We start from the raw sequence: 27,928 nt of genomic DNA, 5'->3' as shown, positions 1-27,928 counted from the left end.
TGGTCGATCAAAGAAGTTGAGTGCACATGCTCAGCATCATATCCAGAGGTTGTGTTTGGGAAATAGACGTATGAGTGCTGCCAGCATCGCTGCAGAGGTTGAAGGGGTGGGGGTCAGCCTGTCAATGCTCAGACCATACGCCGCACACTGCATCAAATTGGTCTGCATGGCTGTCGTACCAGAAGGAAGCCTCTTCTAAAGATGATGCACAAGAAAGCCCGCAAACAGTTTGCTGAAGACAAGCAGACTAAGGACATGGATTACTGGAACCATGTCCTGTGGTCTGATGAGACCATGATAAACTTATTTGGTACAAGCTGTACACTCACTACTTTACATTGTAGCAAAGTGTCATTTCTTCAGTGTTGTAACATGAAAAGATATAATAAAATATTTACAAAAATGTGAGGGGTGTACTCACTTCTGTGAGATACTGTGTGTGTGTGTGTGTGTGTATATATATATATATATATATATATATATATATATATATATATATATATATATAATATAATATGCTTATTAGGTCATTGCGCTCATTCCAGAGGGGAGGCTGATTAGCTTAGTAACATGCTAACACCAGACTCAATTGGAATCAGTTGTGAGTCATGTCACTTGTGCAGAGCGCTATTTGTGTGCTGATTTAGTGTTTCAAATCAGTCACTTATGATGTTCCATCTGTTAGGATACTGCCTTAGAAATAAGTTGCCTATGTAGGCATGTTTTGGACCCTGTGATATAAAATTGTAAATGATTGTTAATTAATTTAATTTTTTTTTCACATTTCAAAATGTGTATGACCAAACACTTTAATTTTATTTTAATTTTATTTTTATTTTTATTTTTATTTTTATTTTATTTTTGTCCTGTCCTGTCTTGTCCTGTCTTGTCATGTCATGTCATGTCCTATCTTGTCCTATCCTATCCTATGGGGAAATGCTTTAAAAAACAGTGCCCCACACAGTAGCAACATGTAGCATTGGTCTGTCCAGGCAAATATTATTGGTCATTCACAATGACGAGGCACTCTCATTAATTTGTCTTGTTTGTGTTCTTTCATTTAAACTTCAATGAAAAGAGACATATAGACTAACATTTGCCCACGTCTCCCCTCTCTGAACTCCCTACCAGTGTGAGTAGGAAAAAAAAGCTACACGTGTTACTCATGGGTTCTTGTTTACTTGGCGGCAATGAAAGCATAAAACTAAATAAACATTTCAGTTGCAGTCTGTTAGAAAGTCACTTTTGCAAACTGTGGTTTCAGAGGTATGGGGGAGGATAGCAGATTGCTCTGTGTGCTGCATTCATAAGACCCCTACATTAGAGCTGGTCTCTAGTGCCTCTTTACCTGGGTTCACCTCAGCAACCACCAAAACATAGGATTAGTTTATTTACAGTGAGATTTTTGACTGAAAACGAACAGGATTTAAAGCTGACACATTTAAACATCAATTAAAATTTCGACTGGAATCATATTCATTCTGTACATGGGTATTAACATAAAGCTCATACCAACCACTTAAATTACATGTTCAGCTTTCAGAACATCTTGGTCAGGTTAGGTGAAGCCAACTGAAAAAATACGCTTACAGGATAAGGTCCTGTGTAAACATTTAGAACACTAAAAGTAGTAAACAGGTGGGCCCCCAAATTGGGAACAATGGTGGGAAAAGCATGACTTGACTGAAAGGTTTCCCACAAGAAAGGGCATTCAATGGATAGCACAGGACTACCACAATGATTTATGGGCACCAGGCGGCATTGCACAAAGAATCATGTAAGTTCCTTAAGTCTTACTCATCACCAGAAAGCAACAGGTCTGCTTCTCTCTACTTCCCCCTTCAGCCCAATTTTTACCGCTATTATAGCCAACATTTTTGTGAAGTAGAGCTGGGCAGTATGACATTTGTCATTTATTAATGATTTTTTGATGGTAGAAATGTGTCAACAAATAGAAATTCTGTTGTTTACTGTTGTATGTTCTTAAAAACCACACAGTGTAACTAAAGGTTGTATGGTTCTGAGCAACATTGCAACTAGAATTAAGCTGTTATGTGGTCACTAGCTACGTTTACATGGACACCTTTTGTTTCAATCGGAATTAATTCATTCCAATTGATGAATCCAAACGTAGTGCTTACATGAACGCTAAATAAAGTGATCCGGTTGATGCGCACGTTTATATGTCACAAGATTCAAATCGGAATTGATTTTTTAACATGCGCACACTGCAGTAATATACAGAGTTTCTCGCTGTTTGCGCATATTGTTCTCCTGCATTGCTTCTTTTCTTTGCTTTAAAGAGCAGACTTAAAGGGTTAGTTCACTCCAAAATGAAAATTCTGTCATTAATTACTCACCCTCATGTCGTTGCAAACCCGTAAGACTTTCATTCATTTTTGGAAGACAAATGAAGATGTTTTTGATGACAGAATTATTGGTTAAGCAGAACACTTGAGCTTAAGGAAGAGGTTTGTTCTTGTGCGTTATTCAGGTTTGGTTGAGCTTCTGCTTATTTTCACTGATCAATGTTTACATGCGAGTAAAAGCCTAAATTAAATCTATTCATCATGACAAGCAGTCGATTCTCTTCAGAAAATGTGGACTGAACCACTAGATTTATACAGATTAGTTTTCTGATCTCTTTTTGAACTTTTTGAAGCGTCAAAGTGGTAGTTGCAAAGGCATTCTATGGAAGGAAATCTGACAGCATTCTGTCATCAAAAAGATCTTTGTTTGTTATATTATAACAAGCAGTAAATTATATTTATCAAGCAGTAAAAAACAAGGCGTCTGTGGATGAGAATCCGAAACAAAGATGGGTGGGACGTTGTCCTGCTCCACTTCACAATCGATAAGTTGAAGGAAAATTTTAGAATGACACAACAGTCATATATGACACTTTATTCAATAACAACAACAACAGCTCGTTCAGTGCGTCATACGTCATTACGCCATCTATACCTCATTGTACATGCACAGAACTCCAGCTTCGGTTTTCCATCTGTTTACATGGCCTCTCGATCGGATTAGAAAAGGCTTAAACCACTCCTTACAATATGAATGAAATTTTAATAGAATTTGCCCAATTCATTCCGATTGACGTGGTTTCATGTGACCTTTTTATTTCAGCTCTACTAGTAGCTACTAGTCCATATAAACCCAGCTACTGTTACAGGTGGGCAACTGTGCGTATATTAGTTATTTGCATATACCATGTCCATGTGTCAGACAAAATGTTAAACATAGTTTTTTTGTTTTTGTTTTTTTTACTGTTTTAAGATTTTTTTTAAAATATTCTTAACTCAAGTATTACATAATGTGTATCTTTTGTATAGATGCCAAACTTATTTCTTATGAATAATCTTTTTGATTTACATTTATCAAGTTGCTCATTACCTCCATGACCCCTCTTTTTCATGGGTCATCCAGAATTTGAGACTCTTGTACACCCTTTTTCTAAAACTTTGTGAATCATGGTACAGGCAGAATGCACCCCTTTTGTCTGGGAGAAAGAAGCTCTCATCCTCCCATCCCCCTTTCCCTTCTCTAATGGGAGGCCCCCATTCCAGCCTGTTAGACATTTTCCTGCACCCTCCCCCCCTGCACTCTGTTGCTATCCCGTAAATTGAGCTCTCCCTTTGGAGGCACTAATTAAGAGTTCTAATCCTCTCATCCGCAGAAAAGAGGAAGGCTGACGGGAAACGTTTCCTTGCAGTTCATTATCTATGTGTCCAATGGCGCTGATGCTGGCAGTGCCTTTCCTGGTCGTAAACGTTGTAAAAAATTGCAGCCGTCTATAAATCATCTCACTTTCTCAGCGTGATGGCATGAGATGGCTATCGTGAGCCAAGACGCTTCTGGTTAAAGTAAAGAATGCTGCCAATTTCAGCACTGGTGGTAATGACAGGACTCTTTGAAGCATGTAGGGTCCAAACGGCTGAGTAAAAAGCAATGGATGGCAATGAAAGGCATGAGCCATGGGGATATGGCAGCAAGAGGGGAAGTTTCATCCACGGGAAGTGATGCATTCACAATGGAAAAGAATTTTAATGAGGGGTCTTATTGTCAGTGGCATTGAGGCAAAGCATTTGTGACCTGGAATTGCACAAAAAGGATGTTAAATGCTGAGTAACAGAAATGAGTGCTTTGCTGCGATTACTTACTTCATTCCAACCTGCCAGGAAGACCACTGCCTGGGTGTAGAAGAATAACAAAGAGGCCGAAATGGAGAATGGACCAAAGCTTCTTTGGTTTATGAAAAGCACAGAATTGCTTAGCGTTTGTGGCCCGAGGCATCTGAAGTAGGAATACAAACAGAAAATGGAGGGCCCCCCTAGAGAGGGCAAAGAAGAGGTACCGCTACCAGCCTGTCTGACCCCCAACTGAGGCATCCACAAGACCAATAACAGTGTGCCTTCACAGATGTTTTCAGTTTAAAGGGTTTACAACAAATTCTTTCACATAATTCCCCCAGAGGATGTTGCAGCCAGGGCCAATGTTTGGCTAGATAGGCAGGATCCTGTTTTATGTAAATGGACTATTAACTTAAATTACCTAGTTATTAATAAACCTCTGTCTGAGCTTAAAAGTCTTGTTTTAAAACGTTGTTCACCCAATAATGATTTACTCACCCACATGTTGTTCCAAACCTGTATGACTTTCTTTCTTCTGCAGAACACAACAGATAAACAACTGTTGTTGTCTATACAATGAAAATCAGTGGGGTCCAAAACAACATTGGCCCCTGATGGCTTTCATTGTATGAACAGCAACACTGTGTTTCACTGAATAAAGAAAGTCATACAGGCATTTTTTTTCTCAGGTTCAAATTTCTTGTTTCATTTTGTTAATATATTAGAGATTTTACAGAGGTGATTTCTCATTTTATCACTCCACAAATCAGAAATTAATGTAAACGGCAAGAAAATAAAATCTGGAATAAAAGTGTAAAGTTATATGTATAAGTTATAGGTTATATGTATAAGTTATAGGTATATGTAAGTATTAAAGTGGAGATTTCTGGCTCATTTTGAGAAAACAACCTTTAAAGATCTGTATTGTAACTGAAATCTACAGACCAAATAGAAAAAGTATAATAAAATAAACACTTAAATGTGTATTTTGGGTGTTTTCCAACACCCAAATGTATTTTGGGTCATTCCACTAGTCTGAAAAAAGACCTGTTATGGAAGCAAACTGCTCAAAATCTCAAAATTGACCAGTGTATGAAAGTAACTTGTAGTGAAGTTTTTGGTGCAGCGGGTCTAGATGGGCCTTAGCACGAAAACATTTGGAAAACACTGGAAAACATTTGGAAAACACAGCTTTATGCAACACTGGGGAAAATATCATCTCATAATTTTGAGTGTTGACTTTTTCTAGTCCACTGCTGTTTTTTCCCCCCCAAACATCTCAGATAACAAGGTCTCACCCCCATGTGAACCCAAGCAGGGATTCCCTCAAATGAATCACAGTGGCTCTTGAGCTCCTGCTTTGTCTTGATGTGAGAATACTTCCTTCACGGCCATCGTTCCTGTTGTAAAAAATCTTTTGGTGGACCAGTAATGCTGAAGCAGCACTGACCACTGTTAGTACATCCATTGTGTTAATGGACATCCTTTGTATCAGCAGCAGTGCAGAGGCCAAAGGGCCTCATGGAACACCATAGAGACCAGCGTTCCCAAGAGAAGATGTTAAAATGAACTCCCTTTTCCGTTTTTAGATTTGTAGAGCTTAAGGGAGTGCATAACCATGAGCCTGTATTGGAAACCCTCAATCACACTAAGCTGATGTTTTCTGGGTTTTCATGGGTAAGGAACGATAGTGTGTACTCTAAGGAGCAGTAAATCACTGATTCAAGCTAGCACCAAAGGCACAAAGTAGCTCTTAAGAGGATGTCTAAGTGCCATTTTCAAAACCACAAATATCAGTGCTGCGACCCCGCAACCAGTCATCCAATGAGATTTTGAGGCATGCTATGTGGATGTCAGATCTTCAGTATGATTGTTTTAATCCACCCATTTTAAATGACTAACTTTGGTTTTGAGGGCTTTGGCATTCTGAAACCTCATAATATCTACAGCCCTGCAGATAATAGACATCTTAGTGAAAACTTAATCTTGACAAAACACATGTGTGTTCAGTGTTCATTTATTTGATGTGTGTTCAGTGTTCATTGACTTTTGATTTAAATATCATTTAAATATAGTTAATATTTTGTCATTTTATATTTATTAATTTTAGTCCATTGTATTCTGATTATATTATGATGTGTGTGTATATGTGTGTGTGTGTGTGTGTATATATATATATATATATATATATATGTAGTAAGATATACTTTTAAAAAAAATGGTACTTTTATTAAGCAAGGATGCATTAAATTGATCAAAATTCACAATGAAACATGTTACAAAGATTTATTTTTTAAAATAAAAATTGTTCTTTTGAACTTTCTGTTGATCAAAGAATCTTGAAAAAAAAATAAAAAATGTTTCACTGTTTCCACAAAAATATTAAGCAGCCAATTAAAATATTAATTGAGCACCAAATCAGCATATTAAAATTATTTTTAAAAGATTATGCTTAAAGACTGCAGTAATTGCTGCTTATAATATTTATATGTAATAATATAAATTGTAATAATATTTCTTAATATTACTGTTTTAGTGTATTTTGATCAAATAAATGCAGCCTTAGTGAACATAAGACTTCTTTTAAAATTATCTGATTTATTTATAAAACAAAAATAGTTTTGTCAGTAATTTCGATGACAAGATTAATGACTGTTATGATAAATCAGGTGGCTGATTAGCTTTGTGTATAATTAGTCTTGCTGAGACTTTTATCATCATCTAAGTGGCAAGAAAATCTAAATGTGTAACAAAACACACTCACATAGTGCCAGCTCTATACCTTGTACTGTGATACATTGGGGTTATTTTCTGGTGACCCCACTGCCCTGATAGCTTTTGTCCCAGGACTGAGACACTGTAGAAGTATCGAGACAATTAAGGTAACTAGTCCAGTGCCTCAGAGAGGCTTAATAAATCACATTTGGCTCTCAGTGCTTATAAGGGCCAGCAGCATGCTGGAAATTATGTGAGTGATTGGATGGATTTGGCCAGTTGTTTGACATGGCCTTAGACTGCCAGAGAGAAGCCAGCGATTGTAAACATTAACAGGAAGGGCACATAAGGTCTGCTGAGGATCTTGGGCTACTGTATTTATGACAGAGTTTTGTAAACATAGGTCCTGCTAAACTAAACCTCTGTCATTCATGACATTAGGAAAACTGTGTCAAAAAAAACTCCCAAACATTAATATTATACCTTTTGTTTTGCTAACACTTTTTAATGAAAATTTTTATGACCAAGTCAACAAACATTATATACACATTTAAAAAGTTTGGGTAAGATTCTTTTGTTTGTTTTTTTAATACTTTTGTTAATCAACGACTCATTTATCAAGTATTAAATTGATGAAAAGTGACATTTTAATGTTACAAAAATATAAATTTAAATAAATCAATTATTTTGAACTTTCTCTTCATCAAACAATCCTAGAAAAAATATGTCACAGATTTCACAAAAAAAATTAACAAAACAACTGTTTTCAGCATCGATGATAAGACTTTTTTTGAGCAGCAAATCAACATATTAGAATGATTTCTGAAGGATCATGTGACACTGAAGAAGTAATGATGCTGAAAATTCAGCTTTGCCACCACAGGAATAAATTACATTTTTAAATCTATTAAAACATAAATTTAAATTGTAATATTTTACGATATTAATATTTTTACTGTATTTTGATCAAATAAATGATTTTATTATGATTTTAAAAATGATTTTATTTTATTTTTATTTTGGCAAATTTCTTTTCAGTGTAAGAGACAAGCAAGCAACTCTTACAATATTCTAATTTGACACATATCTTAAAGGATCTACAGTTAACAAGAGGTATACCAGTTATGGTTGTGGTATGGATGCCATAACTTAATCTACTTGGCCTTTGCCAGAAATCCTCTATCAATAAGAAATGTATCATTTTACAAAGCCCCTGGGGTGTTAAAAGAAGAGCCATTTACTTAATACTTCCTTTCAGTGCTGGAAGCGGTTTTCGTGCTCTCCCTTAAACCCCTAATCCTTCTGCCGCCACAACTAACGCCTTGGGAAAAAACCATCAACACAGACTAAATAGGGATGTTATACAGTGTGACATTTCCCAGGTGCAGGATGGATAGAGAAGACAAGCCTCTTTTTTCCTTCCCCTGAGCATTTAACTGTTGCTTACTGATGTGTGACGTTAAGTCAAAAAAGGCCTCACTAGGTTGTTCAAAAATGGGAACAAATTGCATGCTACCAGGATCGGCTGACTCCACTGGTGGCTACCACTCGGCCTGCGGCTTCCCAGGGTTCAAGGCAGCTTAGGGATCTGGTGTGGAGCGGTTTGCCTGGTGCTGTGTAGTTAGGCCCCTTGCCAGGCCATTCTGCTGGAATTTCCTGTCTGAATCGACTCCCTCCTGCTCGCTCCCTCCTCGTTCCTGGAGCGAGACAGAAAAGCCTTTTTAATTACACTGCTGCTGCCTGGCCTCTCAGGATATTATTATTGTTCTTGAGTGCTTCCTCTAAAGATGAGCTACTCTCAGTACAAAGCCGCCTGTCTTTCGGCTCCGTTCGGACATGAAAAGTGAATGTTTTTCCTCTACGTTGAGTACCCGTTGATAATGTCTACCACCTGCTATTGTCTTTAAGAGGACATAAAACCACAAGCTAATCCTGCAACAGAACATGGATGCCAGGTTCTCACCAGGTCCTGACAGGATGTTTTGCACATTTTAAGAATTATAATGGGAGACTGAAACAATACTGCTTACTAAAACATTTAATAGATGGAATATTGTATTATTGTATTATGTATTTATATATTGTATTATTGTATTATTTTATTATAAATTGTATAATAAAATAATACAATTTTACTTACAAGTTTATTAGATGCATTATGTTTGTATTGTAGCTCAAAGTATACATTCATAAATTTCGTAAGAGTATATACACTGCCGTTCAAAAGTTTGGGATCAGTAAGATCCCAAAGGCTGCATTTATTTGATTAAAAATACACAAAAAAAAAACAGTAATATTGTGAAATATTATTACAATTTAAAATAACTGTTTAATATTTGAATATGTTTTAAAATGCAATTTATTCCTGTGTTGGCAAAGCTGAATTTTCAGCATTACAAAAAGATTCTGTTTCAAATAAATACTGTTCTTTTGAACTTTCTATTCATCAAATAACCTTGAGGAAAAAAACGGTTTTCATCATTGATAATACTACTAATAATAATAATAAATGTTTCTTGACCAGCAAGTCAGCATATTACAATGATTTCCTAAGGATCATTTCACACTGAAGACTAATGTTTAGTCTTCGAGTAATGATGCTGAAAATTCAGCTTTGCCAACACAGGAATAAATTGCAATGGTAAATGGTTATTTTAAATTGTAATAATATTTCACAATATTACTGTTTTGTTTTTTTGTGTATTTTTAATCAAATAAGTGCAGCCTTGGTGAGCACAAGAGACTTATTTTAAAACATTAAATATATATATATATATCAAATATAATATACAATTTTAATCTATTTAAGTTTATTAGATGCATTATGATAGTTTTGCAGCTCAAAAGTCTACATTCATTAATTTCAATGCGCATTTGAATGTAATATTTTTAACTCTACAATGCACATAACAGAATATTTATATATTAAAATAATTGAATTTAACTTTAAAGTCACAATGAAATCAAAATTGACTATTCCTTTTATGGAAATTTCAATCAAATCAAAATGTCAATCAGAATGCCAAAACCTGTCGTTTTATTATTAAAATGAATAAAATGAGGATGTTCTTGAAAAATCATTTTAAGAGAGCTTCTAAAGATTTAGAACATTCATAAAAACATTCTTACAAACTTGAAGGTTATGCTATAAACTAATCTAAAATTTTCTTTATTATAATTATTATTTATTATTTTTATTTATTATTATTATTTTTTTTTTTTTTTAATTTTCATGAACCCGTCCACAGTCTGTTTTGGGGAGAATATTTATGCACAAGCCTCTTGCCTTTGGTAGGAGCATATCATGTTTTTCATTCTAGAGAACAAAGTGGGTCAAACCATATGATCACACCTGTGTACCTTTCCGAGTGCTGGACTTTGGTCCTCCTTTTGCTCCAAGAACAATGAATGATGATAGAATAAGCCCTTCTCAGGCCAACCCTGTACATCCTCATGAGGCCTTGCCCACCCTCTTGTCAGAGTTAGTGAATCCAAGATTAGGTTATTCAATTGATGTCTACTCAGTTGTTGTGTTTGGAGTGGTTGCCATCCAGAGAATGACTATTATATGACATTTTTCATTTTTTTTTCTCTCACTGAGCTGAGTAATGAACAACTTACTAAGCGTTTTAGCTCATATATGATCCTCCACGCTTTACAGCACCAGTTCCCATCATTCTGAAATGCACAGGAATCCCATGAGTTTCCAAAGGCTTTCTCAAGTGCTGACATTCTGCATACTTGGCCAAAGCATCAATGAATATGTTATGGATATGCATGCTTATTCTCCTACACACAAGCTCTCATTACGTTGGCCTCTACACCAGGATTTGAGAAATGCCTCTCAATATCCAACTCACCAAGGAAAGGGAGTCCACCTAATTGGCAAGGAAAAACGCACTACTACAGCCTGAAAGTATGTAGCCAGTCACTTTGAGCTTTTGAGATGGATTTAAGCCATCACACCATCAATCCCTCCCTGCATTTGCCGTTGTAAAGTAGGTTGCTTACCTGTCAGTTGTACTTTCCACTGTGACAGTGATGAAGGGGTTGAAGAGTTGATCATTTCTCCAGGACAAATTCCACTGGAAATACCAACATTAAAATCTAATGCAGGCTCACAAAGTACATTAACATACTCCATTTTTTTGTGAAGCTTTGGTTTAAAAAAAAAAAGTGCCTATATTACAGCTCAAAATCTTAGTTAATTTTTTTTCTTAGTTTTTCTTTGCATTTTTTTTTTTGCATAGTAAAATAAAACCTTTAGCTGTAGTTTGTCTTTTTGCCAAATAATTTTGTCTGATAAATTGCTTAACCAAGGTTAAATTTTTTATTCTTCCCTCATACTTAAAATATAAATATAAATTTAAATATATATATATATATATATATATATATATATATATATATATATATATATATATATATATATAACATATTTTCCTCATATTTTGATGGTTTAATCAAACTTGTAGGGTCATTAAAAATAATAATAACCCCTCCGGACATCACTTTTGGCCACTATTGTGTATATATAATTTTATATATTATTATATTTATTCATAAAACTTTTTATATTTGGTAGATTGATTGGTAGTCTTCGTAAATTGGGTAAAATTAGTATGCATTTGGCAACGGAATTTAATAATATTTATTTTAATAATATTAAATGTTTAAGGATACTTGGATTACAGCAATTTTATAAAAGGGTCCATTTGTTTACTACAGAATTAATTTCTTGTTGTTCAGGATTGTATTTTTCTTCATTTTCTGATTTTATTATTTGATAGGCCTTTTTCATACATGCAATTCCAGTAAATAATGTAAAATTCTTATGGTCCGAGTTGGCGTGTCCAAATTTTTGACTGTTACTGGTCTCATTCCCTGTGGTGTAAAGTGGTGTATGAAATATTGTGTAGAAAATTTTGGTGAATTGTCCCCAGGTTGTTGGACACGTTCCTTAATCTTGAATTGGAATAATGCATGCTTGACAGTCACCGTGATGATTGGAGTGAAAGCGGCAGCTCTGGAATGCTGACTCATACAGGTGTCCTCCTGATGGGCCCCTGAGAGGCCCCTGTGGCCCTTCCCCACCCTGATCTACCCTGATCTCCTCACAGGAGGAGATAATGATCTGAAGACTTTACCCCCATGGTCTCTGTTCTCAGGTCAAGTCTGACTCACCGGTGCATGTGATGCCCAAGAATTTTAATACAGGCGAGGAATGGGCACAGACAGACACGCACAGGAGATGAGATGATGAGTCGATCCAAAAATAGCCTCAGGAGCTCATTAAGAACAAATAGTAATGATAAACACACATTTAAGGCAAAGACAGGGCTTACTCAAAAATCTATAACCACCACAAATAAGTTCCAGTCATTAATGAAAGCATGTTGGTTTTTAACAAGACCTCCTTAAACCTTTGTATGACAGGAAGAACCATGTTTTGGTCCTCTTTTTTTAGCCCAGACAAATAAAAACTCATCATGAGAAACTGTAATTCACTCATTGCACATGTAAGACCACTAATATTGACAAATTGTCTGTAAGCTCAGTCTTAAAATCTAGTAAACTGCCTTGCAAGTAAACTGTATCAAACATAGTTTGACATTAGCATGTTGCTAAGCTAACAACACTCTAAATAGGCTTAAAGTAGGCTACATAGCACTTTGTGAACAAGTCCTTTTGAACAAGAATTTGTTTCAGGACACTATTTTTCTCCTTTTCTTGTTATTTCTATGGGGTTATGTATTATGTTTGTGTTTAATGTGGCTTGAAGGGTTATTGTAGTTGAATACAACTAAAACCGTTCTAAAAAAAATTACTTGAAATAAAAATAAACGTTAACTGAAATAAATGACATTTATTTTATTTCAGCTAGTTGCCAAATAAACATTTCTGATTTTCATTCATTTTAACTTTATGTAGTAAAATAACTAAAACTAAAATAATAAATATAAATGAAACCTATATAATCTAATAAAAATGACAAAACACAACAAAATTACTAAAACTTTAACTAAAATTAAAATGAAAATATAAAAATAAAACTAATTGAAACTGTTAATAAGAACTATAATAGTATTGCAGTGATACTAAATTCACACTGGATTGAATTATTTTATTTTATTTTTATTTTATTTATTTTATTTTAGGAACAGCTGCTTTGCACAAAATAGCCATGTTGTATTTTGGCCTCTGTCCTCTTATTTATCTTTTTTTCTCTTCTGTCCTTGACTCCATAGCTCCTCATTTATTCTCAACCTTCCACACGCCGATTCCGATCGACATGCGACACCATGAGGGGAGGTACCATTACGAGCCACACCCTCTGCACCCCATGCATGGGTAAGTTTGTTTAGCACTTCGACATTAATTTTCCTCTGTCTGCATTGATGGAATCATCATTAATCAAGTCTCAAAGAGAAATAATCCGTTGAGTCATCTTCAGTATAAAGCACACAGATTTAGAACGTGCCGTGGTCAGGTCAGGTCCAGTACAGCCGTTTGTCTTCCGCCTGAAAAAGATTATTCAGCTCTAGTCGGAGATGTGCAGCACATGGAGAACAAACGTCCAAGTAGTGAGAAACAAATGCCAACGATTCAAGCAGTTTCATATCACAGACAAAACGGGTGTTTATTATTAAGCTGACAGAATGTTAGCATCTCTCATCCTTGTAATATTTCATTGTTTTGGACAGCATCTGTGAGTCTGGCATTTACTGAAACAATTTTGGCATGTTTTGCTGTTTAAATCTGGGAATAATAAGAAAGTCTTCGGTATCAAAATAATATTAAAAGCAAGAGACAAACCAAATAATAAGAAATTCTGAAGTATTTTATTTATCAGGTTAGGCATTCACATTCATGTACATAATGTATTTATAATAGAAAAAATAATATACAAATGTCCACATATACAAAGACTAACCTGAGAAACAATCAGTGCAACTGTGCATTTGCATTTAAAATCACAAACTTGTTAGCGATACGTACTGTGAGCCCATCGACACGAGAACATTTTATCACAGGAGCTAGAACAGCCTGAGAAAGAGAATTCCTGCCCCCCCCCCCCTCTCTCTCTCTCTCTCTCTCTCTCTCTCTCTCTCTCTCTCTCTCTCTCTCTCTCTCTCTCTCTCTCTCTCTCTCTCTCTCTCTCTCTGTACTCTGGCTTCTTTGATTAATGTGACTTGGCCTTGACAGAGGCCCCCTAATTCATCAAGACCTTGATTTTGCTGTCCTTTTCACTGCCTGTGCCCAATTCACCTAATTACATGTATAATGCACAGCAAATTAAGCACAGTGTTATCTTTTGGAGGTGCAGTGGCAAGGGTCTGATTTAGTGAACGGATCCTATAGAATGATTCATGATACAAGATACATAGGTTTTATACTCACACTTAGGATATTCATCTTTGCCATATGTAAGAGTAGTTGTTAGATGAACATTTAGACAAACATTTGCGAAATAAATAAATACAATTAGATTTGTGCATTGGTAGTAGGGATTTTTCAGTATCTCTTTCTGTATGTTACACTGTTACACCAATAGGTAGCAACAAAGGACTCAATAAGTGAGTCATTGAGTCAATTAATTCAACCGATTTGTTCAAACATACTGATTCATTCAGGCATGCCATTACAGTATTGCAATGGCAGCATTTTGTCTAAGATTTAAGTTACTCAGTATTAACTTCTTAATTTATTGTCATACAACACTGCCAATTGTGATGGTTTGACTTGTGACCTGCAGATCAAAATAATGGTTTCTGTATATTCAGATATTGCAGATATGTGGTTGCCAAAAAAATTTTCCATAGCAATTAAATCTCTCTCTACACACATAAATAGGAAGAGCTGACAAATCTTGAAGATGAATGTATTTCAGCATGTAAACAGAGCAATTAGCATTCAGAATCTAGCTTTCCTTCCCCCGAACCTCAATGACAGCAGAGTGAATGAGAAAAACACATCTTCCCTTATTCATTCAAAAGCATTTTTCTTTTTGGAAAACAGTTTCAGATTGCAATGGTATTGAGCACCACCCAACATTTTTTCAAACCAATGAATGTACTAAAAAGAAGTTGTCTAATCTAATAAATCTTTCTATATAGTGAGGGGAAACTTTGCACATATCTTTTGGTTAATGTGATGGTAAATAATGCATTTTTGTAAGTTCTGGACATGCAGTAATACTGCAGAGAAAGGGAGCGACTGGAGAGCATGCATCGAGTTTGGAAAAGGTTCCCACGGCTGCCCCAGTGGCAGTCTCTGTGGGATAAGATGTGATTCATCTAAATCAGAGCACCTGACCAGAGATGTGGCATACTGATATTCTCTCTGGAGTCAGCAGGGAATATGCATATTCTGAATCAAAATTCACAAAATTATTGCATCAGTCGCTGACGTTTTTTTTTTAGTAATACAGACACTAAAAAGAATGTCAAATGGAGACAGTTATTGTGTTTCGTTACTATGGGCTGGTACCACCCATGGTGCTACGATGGAAGACTTCTAAAATGACAGGTAGCTATTAAGAAGAAGCTTTCTAAATGCACCATGACATACCCTGTCTATGACTAAGGTCTCCTCAACTGTTCAAGTACCATCTTGTCAGAGAGAGGGCGTAACAACAAGACCTTGGTTATCATTCTTGTCAGTAGGGGCCCACTTTTTCTTATCCCCTGACAGGTAAACTTGTAAATAATGGCTTATTATTGAGGGTTCAAACACCCAGAGCAGTTTTCCTGATTTATTTATGCGCTGACATGTTGTCTTGTCGATTTTGACTGTCTGGTAAACACTGAGAAATGTGGGAATGTACCCAAAACTGGGTTAATATGTGTTTATGTATATTTAAGAGTTGCCTCTCACTGTTGTTGACATACTTTCCCATAGTAGTTCAGTTGTTGCGGGGAAGACCTCAAAACCACTCTAAATATTACCCAAAATATTTAATTATGTGCCAAAAATGCTGAGAATTCATAATGACATTATGCTTAAAGTTGGCATGAAATCAAAATGTATCCTGTTTACTTTTTTAAAGCACATTGCTGGACTTATTTTGCATTATTTGTTTTACAAAAGTAAAGAGGGTTGCAAATGGCGTTTCATGTTGGCTTTAAGCTTTAGTCAGGGATTTTATATATGTTTTTATATATGTGTATGTTAATTAACCATTTTAATTGACATCCGTTTATGTTCAGTTTGGGACACTGACACTGATGGTCAAAATAATTATTGCAATATAACCATCATGACATTTCCTGTGGTGATGCCATCTGTTTTCATACTGTTGTCAGTGGTCAAGATAACAACCAACACATGCTTATGGCCACATACAGATAACACATCTTTGCTGGCAGTTTGCAAAATCATTGCACTATTGCAGGCGAATATTAATTTTGAGCACTTGCTTCTACCCCTCCCTCCCCTTCCACAAATGGGGGGAGGATTTGGTGGTTTGTGTATGGCGAGTCTGTTTTCTTTCAGCTCCTCAAGAACAGAGACGTCTTTATGGCTATCCTTTCAAGGAGGTTGATGGCAGAAAGTTGGCAACAGGACAAGCCTGGTAGTCTGCAGGCGTTTACTGGAAACTGAGCACGACTCCGGCTGGGTGCAGGTTGGCCTCCGAACAGAGATGGTATAAATGAGAGACTGAGATGAAGCCAGACTGTGCCAAGCATAATGCATCTGATACCCGCCATTCAGATAGTCACTGTAGGCCTTGCTCACATCTCATTAAAGGTACAAAAAACGGTTTATCCCTTTTTGAAAAATGCATGTATTAAAGCAGGGGTTTAAAATTCTGTCATCATTTACTCACCCTCATGTCATTTTAAACCTTTAGTCTTTCTACAGTGCAACACAGAAGGAGATGTTAAGCAGAATGTTCACTCTGCTGCATACAATAAAAGTGAATGGTAATCAGGGGCTGTCAAGCTATAAAAAATGTATCATAAATTCAATAACTTCTCTTCAGAATCTCTTCAAAGTCTTATGAAGTCATAGATAAGCTTTGTGTGATAAACAGACCAAAATTTAAGTTATTTACTGAAGTTAATTCTTCCCCTTGGATCTCAAATGTTGTTTGTATGTAATCTGAATATGTGCATATGCATCATAATAATTTACAAGCCACACAATAACCGATATTCAAACCGAACCGAAAAACCACGATACACCACCCACAGTACGAACCGTGATACCCTCACGGCATACAAACGCGCCCCTCCTAGCCCTGGCCCATTGGATGTAACCTACACGATGAATACAATTGTAGCCTAACCACCAATAATCGCAATAAGCTCCACATTTTGTTACTTTCGATAAGAAATAAAGTGTCATCCTTTAAATTCTCTCCATTTAATCTGAAATTCAAACAAAAAAAGGCAGTTTTGATGCTCTAGAATGTGGCATGACAGATCAAGTCAAGTCAAGTCAAGTCACCTTTATTTATATAGCGCTTTTTACAATGCAGATTGTGTCAAAGCAGCTTTACAGTGATAAATGGTATATAATTTTGGCTGCACAGCAGCTCTTAAACAAAATGCTGTCAATGTATGCAGATGCAAAGCACTGTTGAATATCAAATGTCAAGTGTCCCCAACTAAGCAAGCCAAAGGCGACAGCGGCAAGGAACCCAAACTCCAACAGGTGACATCAGGTGGCAAACAGGTGGCAAATAGGTGTTAAAATGGAGAAAAAAACCTTGGGAGAAACCAGGCTTAGTCGGGGGGCCAGTTCTCCTCTGGCAAACAGTGCTTTGTTACGATTCAGGTAGATCACTGTACAGGCGTCTCATTTCAACCAGCAGTGCAGGGCATGAGTGAACGTGATCATCTCTTCCTCTTTAATACTAGTTACAGAATAAACATGAATGAACATCTGAAGGTATGTTGAAAGATACAGTAAAACTTACTGAAATGAATAATATCTCGAGTAATCGCTCAATCAGTGTTTCAATGGTGGAAAGACGTAAATAAAACAGCTTGTAAACAGCGTGTCCACATAGCATTTACCTCAGCTTGTTAGTTCGCCAGAGAAATGAACTCTTTCGCTAAATATATGTTACTATATAAGCCTATATATTCATTATATTTTACTTAACTTGTTAGTGATGTCTTGATTATTTAAAGTAAACCGTCAGTTTTATGTATCGTCACACCCATAGAATATAGTAATTTTAACTATATGATACTTTTAAGGTGCTTTTGGTCATTTTTTTTTTTTAACTTGACAGCCCCTGGTCACCATTCACTTTCATTGTATGCAAAAGAGAGCAGGATTGAACTTTCTACTAAACATATCCTTGGTTTGGAAAAACATGACAGTGAGTAGATGATGACAGAACTGTTACTTTAAGTATTTGGCACATAACTAAATGCATTTTGATGGAGGCCATCTGTAATCCTCTTCATTCCCATGTCAAACAACCTACACTTTTATAAAAGAAACATTCCCCTTTCATTCGGGCAAAGGCTTTTTTTTTCTCCCCCATTGAGTGGGGTCTAATTTTCCTCAATACAAAATGAATGTGTAGCTATAGTTGTAGTCTGCTTGCCATCAAATCTCCAGAAGAACCGACCATCCCCCCATAATTTGCAGTCCAAGCGCAGAACACACCCTTGTGGAACGCAAGCTCTGATTCATACGCATGGTCATTTCCTCTCCCAGTGGAAAGTGAAGTAGTATGGGGACATAGACAGGTCTGCTTTATTTAACACTGTCTGACATCCCCTCTGTGTTCAAGAGCGCTCCATTTAGGGACTCAACTGCAACAAAGAGCTCTCTCGAATACTTCTGATTGGTCAAACACAGTACTAGCCAGTCAGACATCAGTGTGACATCAGGGTCCAAATCACATTGTTGGGTTTATTTTGCAATAATAACCAGCTGTTTTTTTTCTTTCATGACCTTCCTGTAGCTCAAACAGTAGATTATGGCAATATAGCAACGCCAAGGTCATGGGTTCACTTTGAATAAAAGCGTTTGCCATATACGTCAATGTAAATGTAGGACATCAGGTTCTCATTCAAGTGTTCAACCACTGTACACTAATATGTTGTTGAGGGAACCACATACAAACAACTCTTCAAAGTCCTACAGAAGATCAGAGATGTGTGCTCTATTTTCAGGAAATGTTAGAGTTACAGCTGCCTCCTGGCTGGTGTTCTGTGGACTGGCGTGCGGGCGGCGCAGATACCTGCCAAGACGTGACACATTTATATCCTCGCCATGACCTGTGGGCTATCTGTGAACTTCTGCCCCATTATCTTGTTCTACACATCAGCCTCTTCAAACAGTGACTGGGGGGGAGGAGTATTAAGCAGACTCATCATAACACTTCAGGCTTGTGTGTCTTCAGAGACATCCATCCCACGCAAACATTACAACCAACCATGTACTACACAGCTCTCAGTTTCAACTTGTTCACTACCTCAGGCTTAAAGGGAGGAGTAGATTGTCTATATTTGGGTTTTGTGGAAAAAAAACAAAAAACAAACAGTTTTACAGTAAAGGTCTGAAGCCCAAACCCAGTCCGTAAAGACCCTTTGGCCCAATCGGTGCTTCCAGATGTTACATCTGGACCTGAAGTTGTTCGCTAGCAGTCTAAGTTCAGTCAAGAATGTAGTGTGTGTGTGTGTGAGGGAGAGATGTAAAATAAATAAAACAAACTATTTATAATAATTATTTATATTTGTGTGTGTATATACACATGTATATCATTTTTAATACATTTTTTAAAATCTCGAAACATCGTTTAAACAAGAAAAACAACAATTTGCCAATAAGGTAAGAAAAATAAACTGAAGTTAGATGAGCTCTATAATTGAAGATATATTTTCAGGTAAAATTATCTTGTTTTGAGAATGTTTATACATTTTGAATGGAAAACAAGACAACATTTTGAAGTGTAGATTGCCGAATCACACTGTTTATGAACCATTTTAATTCTTTATTTTACTTTAATATGCAACATATTTCAAAGTGAAATTGGATATTCAAGGAGAAAAAATCTTGGGTGAGATTTGATTTTATCCATCAGAAATGTGTTGAATTGTTGGGTACCAGAAGTTTGCCAGACGGATTTGTGATGTCGTCTAAAATGGAAAGTTGATGAATTGTGAACCATAAAATCAGGAATATGCATTAAGGAAGTAAATGGTCATATTTTTTTTTTTGATTTTCTGATGACTTTAATAATGAGTCCTGAGCTTGTTTTAAATGTGAAGTAATTAAGGTCTGTCACTGACACAGTGATAAAGATAGTGATTGTGAAAAGTATTTTTGCATGAACTTAAGACATGGATTTGCACAGAGGGTCCCTAATTACGCTACTCTTAAGCACTTAAACTGTGTGGCAGCTTGTCTCTGTGTAAGAAACTAATTGTCTTCTTTTTCTTTGTCTTTTGCTAGACCTCATGGATTAGCTGGCAGTCCAGTTATCTCTGATATCTCTCTCATTCGACTGTCGCCTCACGCTGCAGCTACCGGAGAATCCCCCTTCAACCCACCACACCCGTATGTCAACCCACACATGGAGCACTACCTGCGATCAGTCCATAGCAGCCCCACTCTCTCCATGATCTCTGCAGCACGAGGACTGAGCCCCGCTGACGGTGAGTGTCATATTGTTCTCCGTGTGCCAGTGTGCTGTTGTCGTTGACAAATACACTACCGTTCAGTAAGAAATCAATACTTTTAATCAACGAGGACACTTTAAGTTGATCAAAAGTGACATAGACTTATATAGTGTTACAAAAGATTTCTATTTCACATAAATGCTGCTCATTTGAATTTACTATTAATCATAAAATCCTGGGATTTTATGATTAATAGTAATTATTCACTGTTTCCGCGACAATATTAAGCAACACAACTGTTTTTAACATTGATAATAATAAAAAATGTTTCTTGAGCACCAAATCAGAATATTAGAATGGTTTCTGAAGGATCATGTGACACTGAAGACTGGAGTAATGATGCTGAAAATTCAGCTTTGACGTCACAGGAATAAAATAGTAAACAGTTATTTTAACTTTCAATAATATTTCACAATATTACTGCTTTTATCAAGTAAATACAGCCTTGTTAAACATAAGAGACCTCTTTCAAAAACATTTAAACCTCTTTCCAACCCCAAACTTTTTAACTGTAGTGCATGTTCAGCTATAAATTCAAATTTTCATTTACTCACCCTCATGTCTTTCTATAGCCATATGACTTTCTTTCTTTTATGAAAAACAAAAATACATGTTTAACAAAATGTTCAAATTGCTTATTTCTATATAATGGAAGTGAGTGGTGACCAAGCTTCAAAAATGACTAAAAGCACTATAAATGTGATTCATGTGGTGTAATCCAAATAGTCTGAAGCCGTATGATAATATGTGAGGAAAGATAGTAACAAAGCACTTTTACAATACTTTTATTGTGCTTTTTATTTTATTTTTTTTGGCACTTGACAGCTCCTGGGAAACATTCACTTTAATTTTATGGCTTGAACATCTTATCTATTGTCTTATTTTGAGCTAAAAAGAAGAACGTCAGCCAGGTACATTAACTTTACTTAAAACATTAAAAAGTCACATAGGTTTTGAATGACATTAGAGTGTCCAAGAGCACTTTCAAATCACCCATCGTACCACCTGAGAATGGATTTTATGTTTATGGGAGTATATCTAGGAGGAAGAATACAAACATTGGTCAAGGAGGAAAGAAGCTAATGGTTCTGCTCCTCCACAAACTCAAACACCACAGAAGCTTTCTACCATTGTTTATCTCCTTTACTGTGTCAATGACCTGGACATTTAGTATGCTAAAAAAACATTATTGTAGACCTGCTTTTACTTGGCATGTAAACCTGAATACGCAAATAGAAACAAAACAATTTCCCACACATTATCTCCATTGCCAAAAGCATGGTCCTCTCAGCCCTGTTACTATAACAGGTTGGGACGAGCAGCCCAAACCAGAGATAAGTCACCAAGCGCAATCTCTTGGCAGTAATGGCTCTGCTTTCACACTTAAATAAGCATTGTGGAAAAGATTGTGTTGGTGATTTAAATGGCGGCAGAGATAATGGAAGGAATTGAGCTTGAATGAATCCAAATAAAAACTAAAAAGCCTTTTTTCGACAGTTTCATATACACTTTGTTCCCAGCAGTTCACCTACTACACTTTAAAAGGTCTCGCATAAAAGAATTTAATTCAGTGATTTGCGTAAAATACCATGCTACTTGCTAATACCAAGATCACTGAAGATGTCCCAAGCCCCAGAGCAGTGTTCTGACTGCTGATCTGCCTTCATTGGTCCACTGCCTCAGGGCTTTTTCAGCCCCAACCTCTGCTGCACCCCTCCTCACACCGTTTCTGAGCCCCTCTAGGGACGCAGTTATACGATCCAGCGAGCGTGGAGAAAATAAACGGCCTTGTTCTGCCATGAATCCAGCACAAACACACGCCTGTTCTTTTTTAACCTCGCTGGGGCCTAATTGTTCCTGATAGAGCTGTTATGGTATGAATGGCCAAGCAGGCAAGAATGAGGTGGAACCCCCCCCCCCCCCCCCCCACCCTCCCCCCCCCCCCATCCTGAGTGTCCCATAACTTAAGCAGCATGGGTGTGAACTGCTGTTATTTCTTCGTCGTAGGCGAATGTTACGGAAATAACGTAGGAGGCACTAATTGTTATCTGACCTAAGCAGACAGAAAAATAAATATATTACTTGCATGCATTGCCTTTGACACCTTTAGATTGGGGTTTACTAGGTGCAGGTGTTACAGTTTAGGCAAGGAGTTTAAGGGTAAGGAGAGAGCAAAGAGACCCTTTTTACTTCTAGGCATATTTCAAGATGTCTGCTATAAACTGTATATTAAAATAGAAAAGTTATTTTAAAAAGCAGTTTTTACTGTATTTTTGATCATATAAATAATTTCAATTTTGTGAAACAGTTTCCAACATTACTCAGCATTTGTAATATTCATATTTGAAGGCATAGCTTACTATCAATATTAGTTCAGCCACTGGCACAACTTACCCCAAAGCATCTGGGACACAAAATGCTTCATTGAATAATTCATGGCTAATCTTTAGCCCAATAATTTACATGGTTTTATACATATGTGTTTTTAGAACTAAAAAATGGTAAGCATTTTTTGACACTAAAAATCAAAAAATGTTTACCACTTTTCTCATGTACATCTATCATAAGAAATGGTATACCATATCTAAATACTGTATAGGGTCATGTGACAACTTGTTATTAAAGTTACAAAAAGTTATTCAGTCAAGAGCAGTGTGATTTTGTGCTCTATGCATTAGTTCTTAAAGTGACAGCAGCCTAACATTCCTGCTGCCGTCTGTTTTTCCAATATACTGATATACATGCGTTTTTATTTCTCAACTGTTTACGTAGACATAAGACATAACTGACTATGTTTACGAGGATACTTGCCAAGATGGGATTTTGATGTAATTTTGTTTAAATATGTCTGTTCAAGCGCAAGAAGACATGAAAGAGAGCTCAATTCGGTATTCGGATATGCGTGCACAAAAATTCCCACACAGCGCGTGAGAAATGAATTGAGTTCCCTTTCGTGTCTTCTTGCACTTTCGAGACGGTGCAGCACTGGCCCGCCATCTGTTCCGAATGTTGTTTATGTTTGTTCACGTTTATATTCTCCCAATATTTGCATTGTTAAAATTCATAAAAATGTTACTGTCCAACTGGCGATTTGATACTGTTCCATATACTCATGCCAACACTGATTTTTTACTCACAATTGTTGCTTGGCGAGTGTTAATTTCAGGCCTTGCGTCCAACCCTACTCTCCCCTACCTCTATGTGTGTGTGACTCCTGAAATACTAAACTCTTCTCTGTCTTAGCAGTGACCCATGAACACCTGAAGGAGCGGAGCTTGTTTGGCCTGCCCCCTCCTCCACCTGGGGCCAATCCCTCAGAGTACTATCACCTCATCGCCAGTCACCGCAGTCCTTATGGAGACCTGCTCATGCAGACGGGGGCCGCAGCTGCTCACCTTCCTGACTACATGAGCCCAGTGGACAGTGAGTTACACTCTGTTGCAATGCTTTCTTCTAACTTTGTTTAATGTGAAGAGAGCTATAAGTAAGCATTGATTTCCCAGCATCCCAAACTGCAACTTGAAACAGTCGCAAATGTGACAAAATATATATTTGCGACAATAATGTCAAATCTAATAAATATTAGAAGGAAAGAAGGAAAACTTTGTGTTAATTTGTGGCCTAGTCAGATTTCATCTGATTAGCAGTCATCAGTTTACACTAATTTAACTAATTTATGCAAAGCTTATTCCAATATCTATTATAGCAACTCTTGAGAAAGCAACACATGCTTGAATTGCTGTCTGAGACATTTCGGAATGCAACAGTACACAAAAATGAGCCAGTTATTATAGCCAGAAGCATTTGCATTCACATACTTTCGTTGAATATTTTGTGGGCTTTAAATCAATCTGATCACTGACTCGTTGTTCAGATGGCAACATGCAGTTAAATATGCTCATGTTTTTTTTGTAATACTGTAGTTCAGGGGTTCCCAATCCTGGTAAAGTTTTTTTTATTTGGATCCCTGCTTCTCCAATGGTGTAAACACTGTGGCTTTGTGGTGCTTTCAAAATATTGTTCTGTTGGTTTAAATGGGCCGACATGTCAATTTCTAACTCAACCAATGGTGTTTTGATTTGGACTTCCTGTATATCGAGCAGGACAAACAGGGGGAGTGTATGGAAAACCTGTTTGGAGATTATCTTTATTTTTCCAATTCTTTTTAGTGCCACTATTAGCGCTGAAACTTTAGACATCATCATTATCATCATCATCATCATCATCATCAAAAAAACATTTAAAAAAAACATTAAAAAATAAAATAAAATGCAATCTTACTTAAAGGACCATAACTAGATGCAGTCAGTACCAGTGTTATTTTACTATCGTTGTTATACTATTATAGATTTTTATATATATATATATATATATTAAATAAAGTTTTAGTCATTTTGTCATTTTTATTAGCTTTTGATATTTTTAAAGGTCTATATTAGTTTTAGCTTATAAAGTTTTATTTGTTTTAATACTTCAAGTTAGACAAAACGAAAGTGAAAAAAAAATGGCTGAAATAAAATGTTTAATTTTATATATATATATTTAATTTCATTCAGCATTTAATTTATTTTATTTTATATAACAAAAATGTTTTTTAATAGTTTTAGGTTTAGTTAACAATAATAACCCTGCCCAGTACAAATAGCTAACTAATTTGCTACACTCTGCGAAAAATAGTGTAAAAAAAATAGTAGATGAGAAGCTTTCTACATCAAAGAACAAGTCTTTCAATCTTCACCTGTGTATAAAACATGACTCACGTGGCAAGCGGCTGTAAACATAAGCCATCTCAACAATTTACGAGGCGTTTCTGTTACAGCTTCTAATTCAGATTGGGCTGCAGGTGTGATGTGTTATTATAAGTAACATTCGACTACCCTCCAACCTCACCTTAAAAGGGAAATACAGTGTTTGGAGGGAGACATCTTTTTTTTGCTATGGCTGTAATGCCAGGTCTTTCATCTCTGCTCTTTGTTTTCAAGGATGTGTTATGGCAGCTATGTACCCCCTTCTGCTTCTTTGTAATGTGATCCAATTAGTCATGTAATGGACGGGTGTATGTTCTTGATCTTGTAAGGTACTGATTACTCCTGGCTCAATAAGGTGCCATTGTTAAAAGATGCCCAGAGGATCGCGATTGCATGTCGTTGCGTAATCTTTTGGGGTGAACCAGGGCGAGTAGGTTGCAGGTCTGTCTCACGGTGCCAAGCAGGTTCTCGGCTCTCATCCAGAGTTTATGGGAGAAATACAGTGTTGTGAATGGGTAACTCTGTGAGAGAGGATGAGGGGGAAGTCAGTATAGGGTGTCTGCACAGGAAACTTGAGATTGTAAATAATCAAGCTGGCACGCACGCTTGCCTTGATCCAGTCCAGCCACCCACAGTAACTCTTAGTGCCACAAATTCACACTTTTTCAAGTTTTTAATATATATTTTTTTTAAATCAGCATACATTTAATTTTTTTCAAGTAAAATTTTTTTATGGTTTTAGTTAATGAAAATAACCCTGGGCAGTACAAATAGCTAATTTGAAAGTAATCAGGCACACACTCTTGCTTTGATCCAGTCCAGCCACACATCTTAAAGGGTTAGTGCACCCAAAAATGAAAATTCTGTCATTAATTACTCACCCTCATTCCACACCCATAAGACCTTCAGTATACTTCAAGTGAAATCAAAGAAAGAACTGGTGTGATGTCATTTTGAACAAAATCAGGCTATTTTTACGTAATACGCAGGTGTGCTCTGAGGCTCCGCCACCTTTGATGTGGAAATCTTCTTCAGTTCATTTCTTCTGTTCAGTCCGTCGAGGTCAGACATCCGCAGGTAAAAACATGAACACACTGGAGAGCTGCTTTATAGTATAAACTGAAATTGTAATTCAAACTGAATGTGACACTGACACTTTTCGTGTTTAATACTATAAAGATGCTTGATTTAAAGCAATCTATTTTATAAAGTGCTTTATAAATAAACGTAACATGACTTGACTGGAGTGCCGAATTGCAGAGCTCGTGCAAACATATCCACATCGCTATGATCAGATGCTTTCTTAACTGCTGGTTTTATATTTTATTTTATTTCAGTTTACATCTATTTTATTTCATGTAACAAAAATGTTTTTTTTTTGTTTGTTTGTTTTGTTTTTTTTATGTTTTTAGTTTTAGTTAACGATAATAACCCTGGCAAGTACAAATAGCTAACTAATTTACTAGGGGTGTGAATTTTCACTGGTCTTACGATTCAGTTCGATTACGATTATCATGTCAACAATTCCATTTAATTCGATATCACGATGCGTTGCATCCTTAAATTGCAATATTACTGCACATGGCTTTTATTTTCGTCAATGAAATAAGCATTCAGATATATGAACTCTATTTTTATTCTATCTGCTCCAGAAAAGTAAACTTCCTGAATGTAGCAAACATCAAACAAAACTTAAGTCTGAACACAGCAGACAACAGGAGCATTTAGAAATAATAAACACTAGTAAATACTAAAAGCGCATGAAACTGTAGTGTAGTGTACTTTAAGTAGTGTACTTAAGTTACAGTAACGCTCACACACTCGCTCGCGCACACGCACACACTCGCACATGCACACACACACACTCTCACACGCTGCAAATGTTAAAATAGTGGGTGCAGTATGTAGTACTCGCTTTTGTGTTGCGCCTCCCTCCGCCATTTTACGCTAGCGCGAGAAGCACATATGCGACGTCAGTGGGCTATAGGTAATCAATTATGTTCTGTTAGTGCATCGATGCAGAATCGTCCACGTCCACATCACGATACATCATAGAAACTATTCATTTCAACACCCCTATAATTTACTACAGTCAGCGAAAAATTGTGTAAAAAATCTTTCCACATCAAATAAATTGAAGTCTTTCAATCTTCACCTGTGTATAAAACCATAAGTCCAGCCCCACACACCCTCTCACATCACATGTCCCAATTACTCCCAATCACTAATCAAACACAGACCTCTGCGTTTTAATGACTGTAATGAGTCAGTCATGAGAGTTCCTGCATCTCTGACCGCTAACTCTGGCCGCCGCGGAGCTGACTGCCCACAGTTTGTTTAGTGAGGCTTGTTATCTCAACACAGCATAGGGCTTTCCCCTTCCCGGCTTGTGTCTTTGGCCTTCTCGTCCGCCTGGCTTGATGTGGTCTCACTCTGGGCACTCAGGTGTTCACGGCTCTCCACACCAACCCACAGACACAGGGCGTTCATTGATGGCCGATGTAAGCTCATGGCGTGGTGGCATAAAGCAAGCCCTTCAGTAGAGCAAAGTCCTGATAAATATGCATTGCAGAGCCTAGCGTTTGTCTTGGAATGGTGTGGCGATAAAATTCGTATGCGTATTTAAAAATCAATTTATGTTCTAATAAATTCAGCAGACCCACCACAAGAGTGAGTGTTC

The 27,928-nt window shown here is 36.6% G+C and overlaps 1 protein-coding gene across 3 annotated transcripts in view; it reads left to right on the top strand.

Annotated features, from left to right (window-relative positions):
* The window catches only part of gli2a (GLI family zinc finger 2a), an 81,719-nt gene that overhangs the window by 32,306 nt on the left and 21,485 nt on the right, over window positions 1-27,928 (top strand). For 2 of the 3 annotated variants that reach the window (XM_051906221.1, XM_051906220.1), the window contains exons 3-5: window positions 13,100-13,202; window positions 20,274-20,476; window positions 23,744-23,923. In XM_051906221.1, the coding sequence (XP_051762181.1) occupies window positions 13,100-13,202; window positions 20,274-20,476; window positions 23,744-23,923 (486 nt within the window). The remainder of the gene's footprint in view (window positions 1-13,099; window positions 13,203-20,273; window positions 20,477-23,743; window positions 23,924-27,928) is intronic. The other variant, XM_051906222.1, reaches the window with a different exon arrangement.

This window comes from Ctenopharyngodon idella, chromosome 9 (assembly GCF_019924925.1).
Source record: "Ctenopharyngodon idella isolate HZGC_01 chromosome 9, HZGC01, whole genome shotgun sequence".
In the NCBI taxonomy this organism is placed as follows: Eukaryota; Metazoa; Chordata; class Actinopteri; order Cypriniformes; family Xenocyprididae; genus Ctenopharyngodon; species Ctenopharyngodon idella.
Note: the sequence above shows the minus strand (reverse complement) of the source record. Positions and strands in the feature narration are given on the sequence as shown.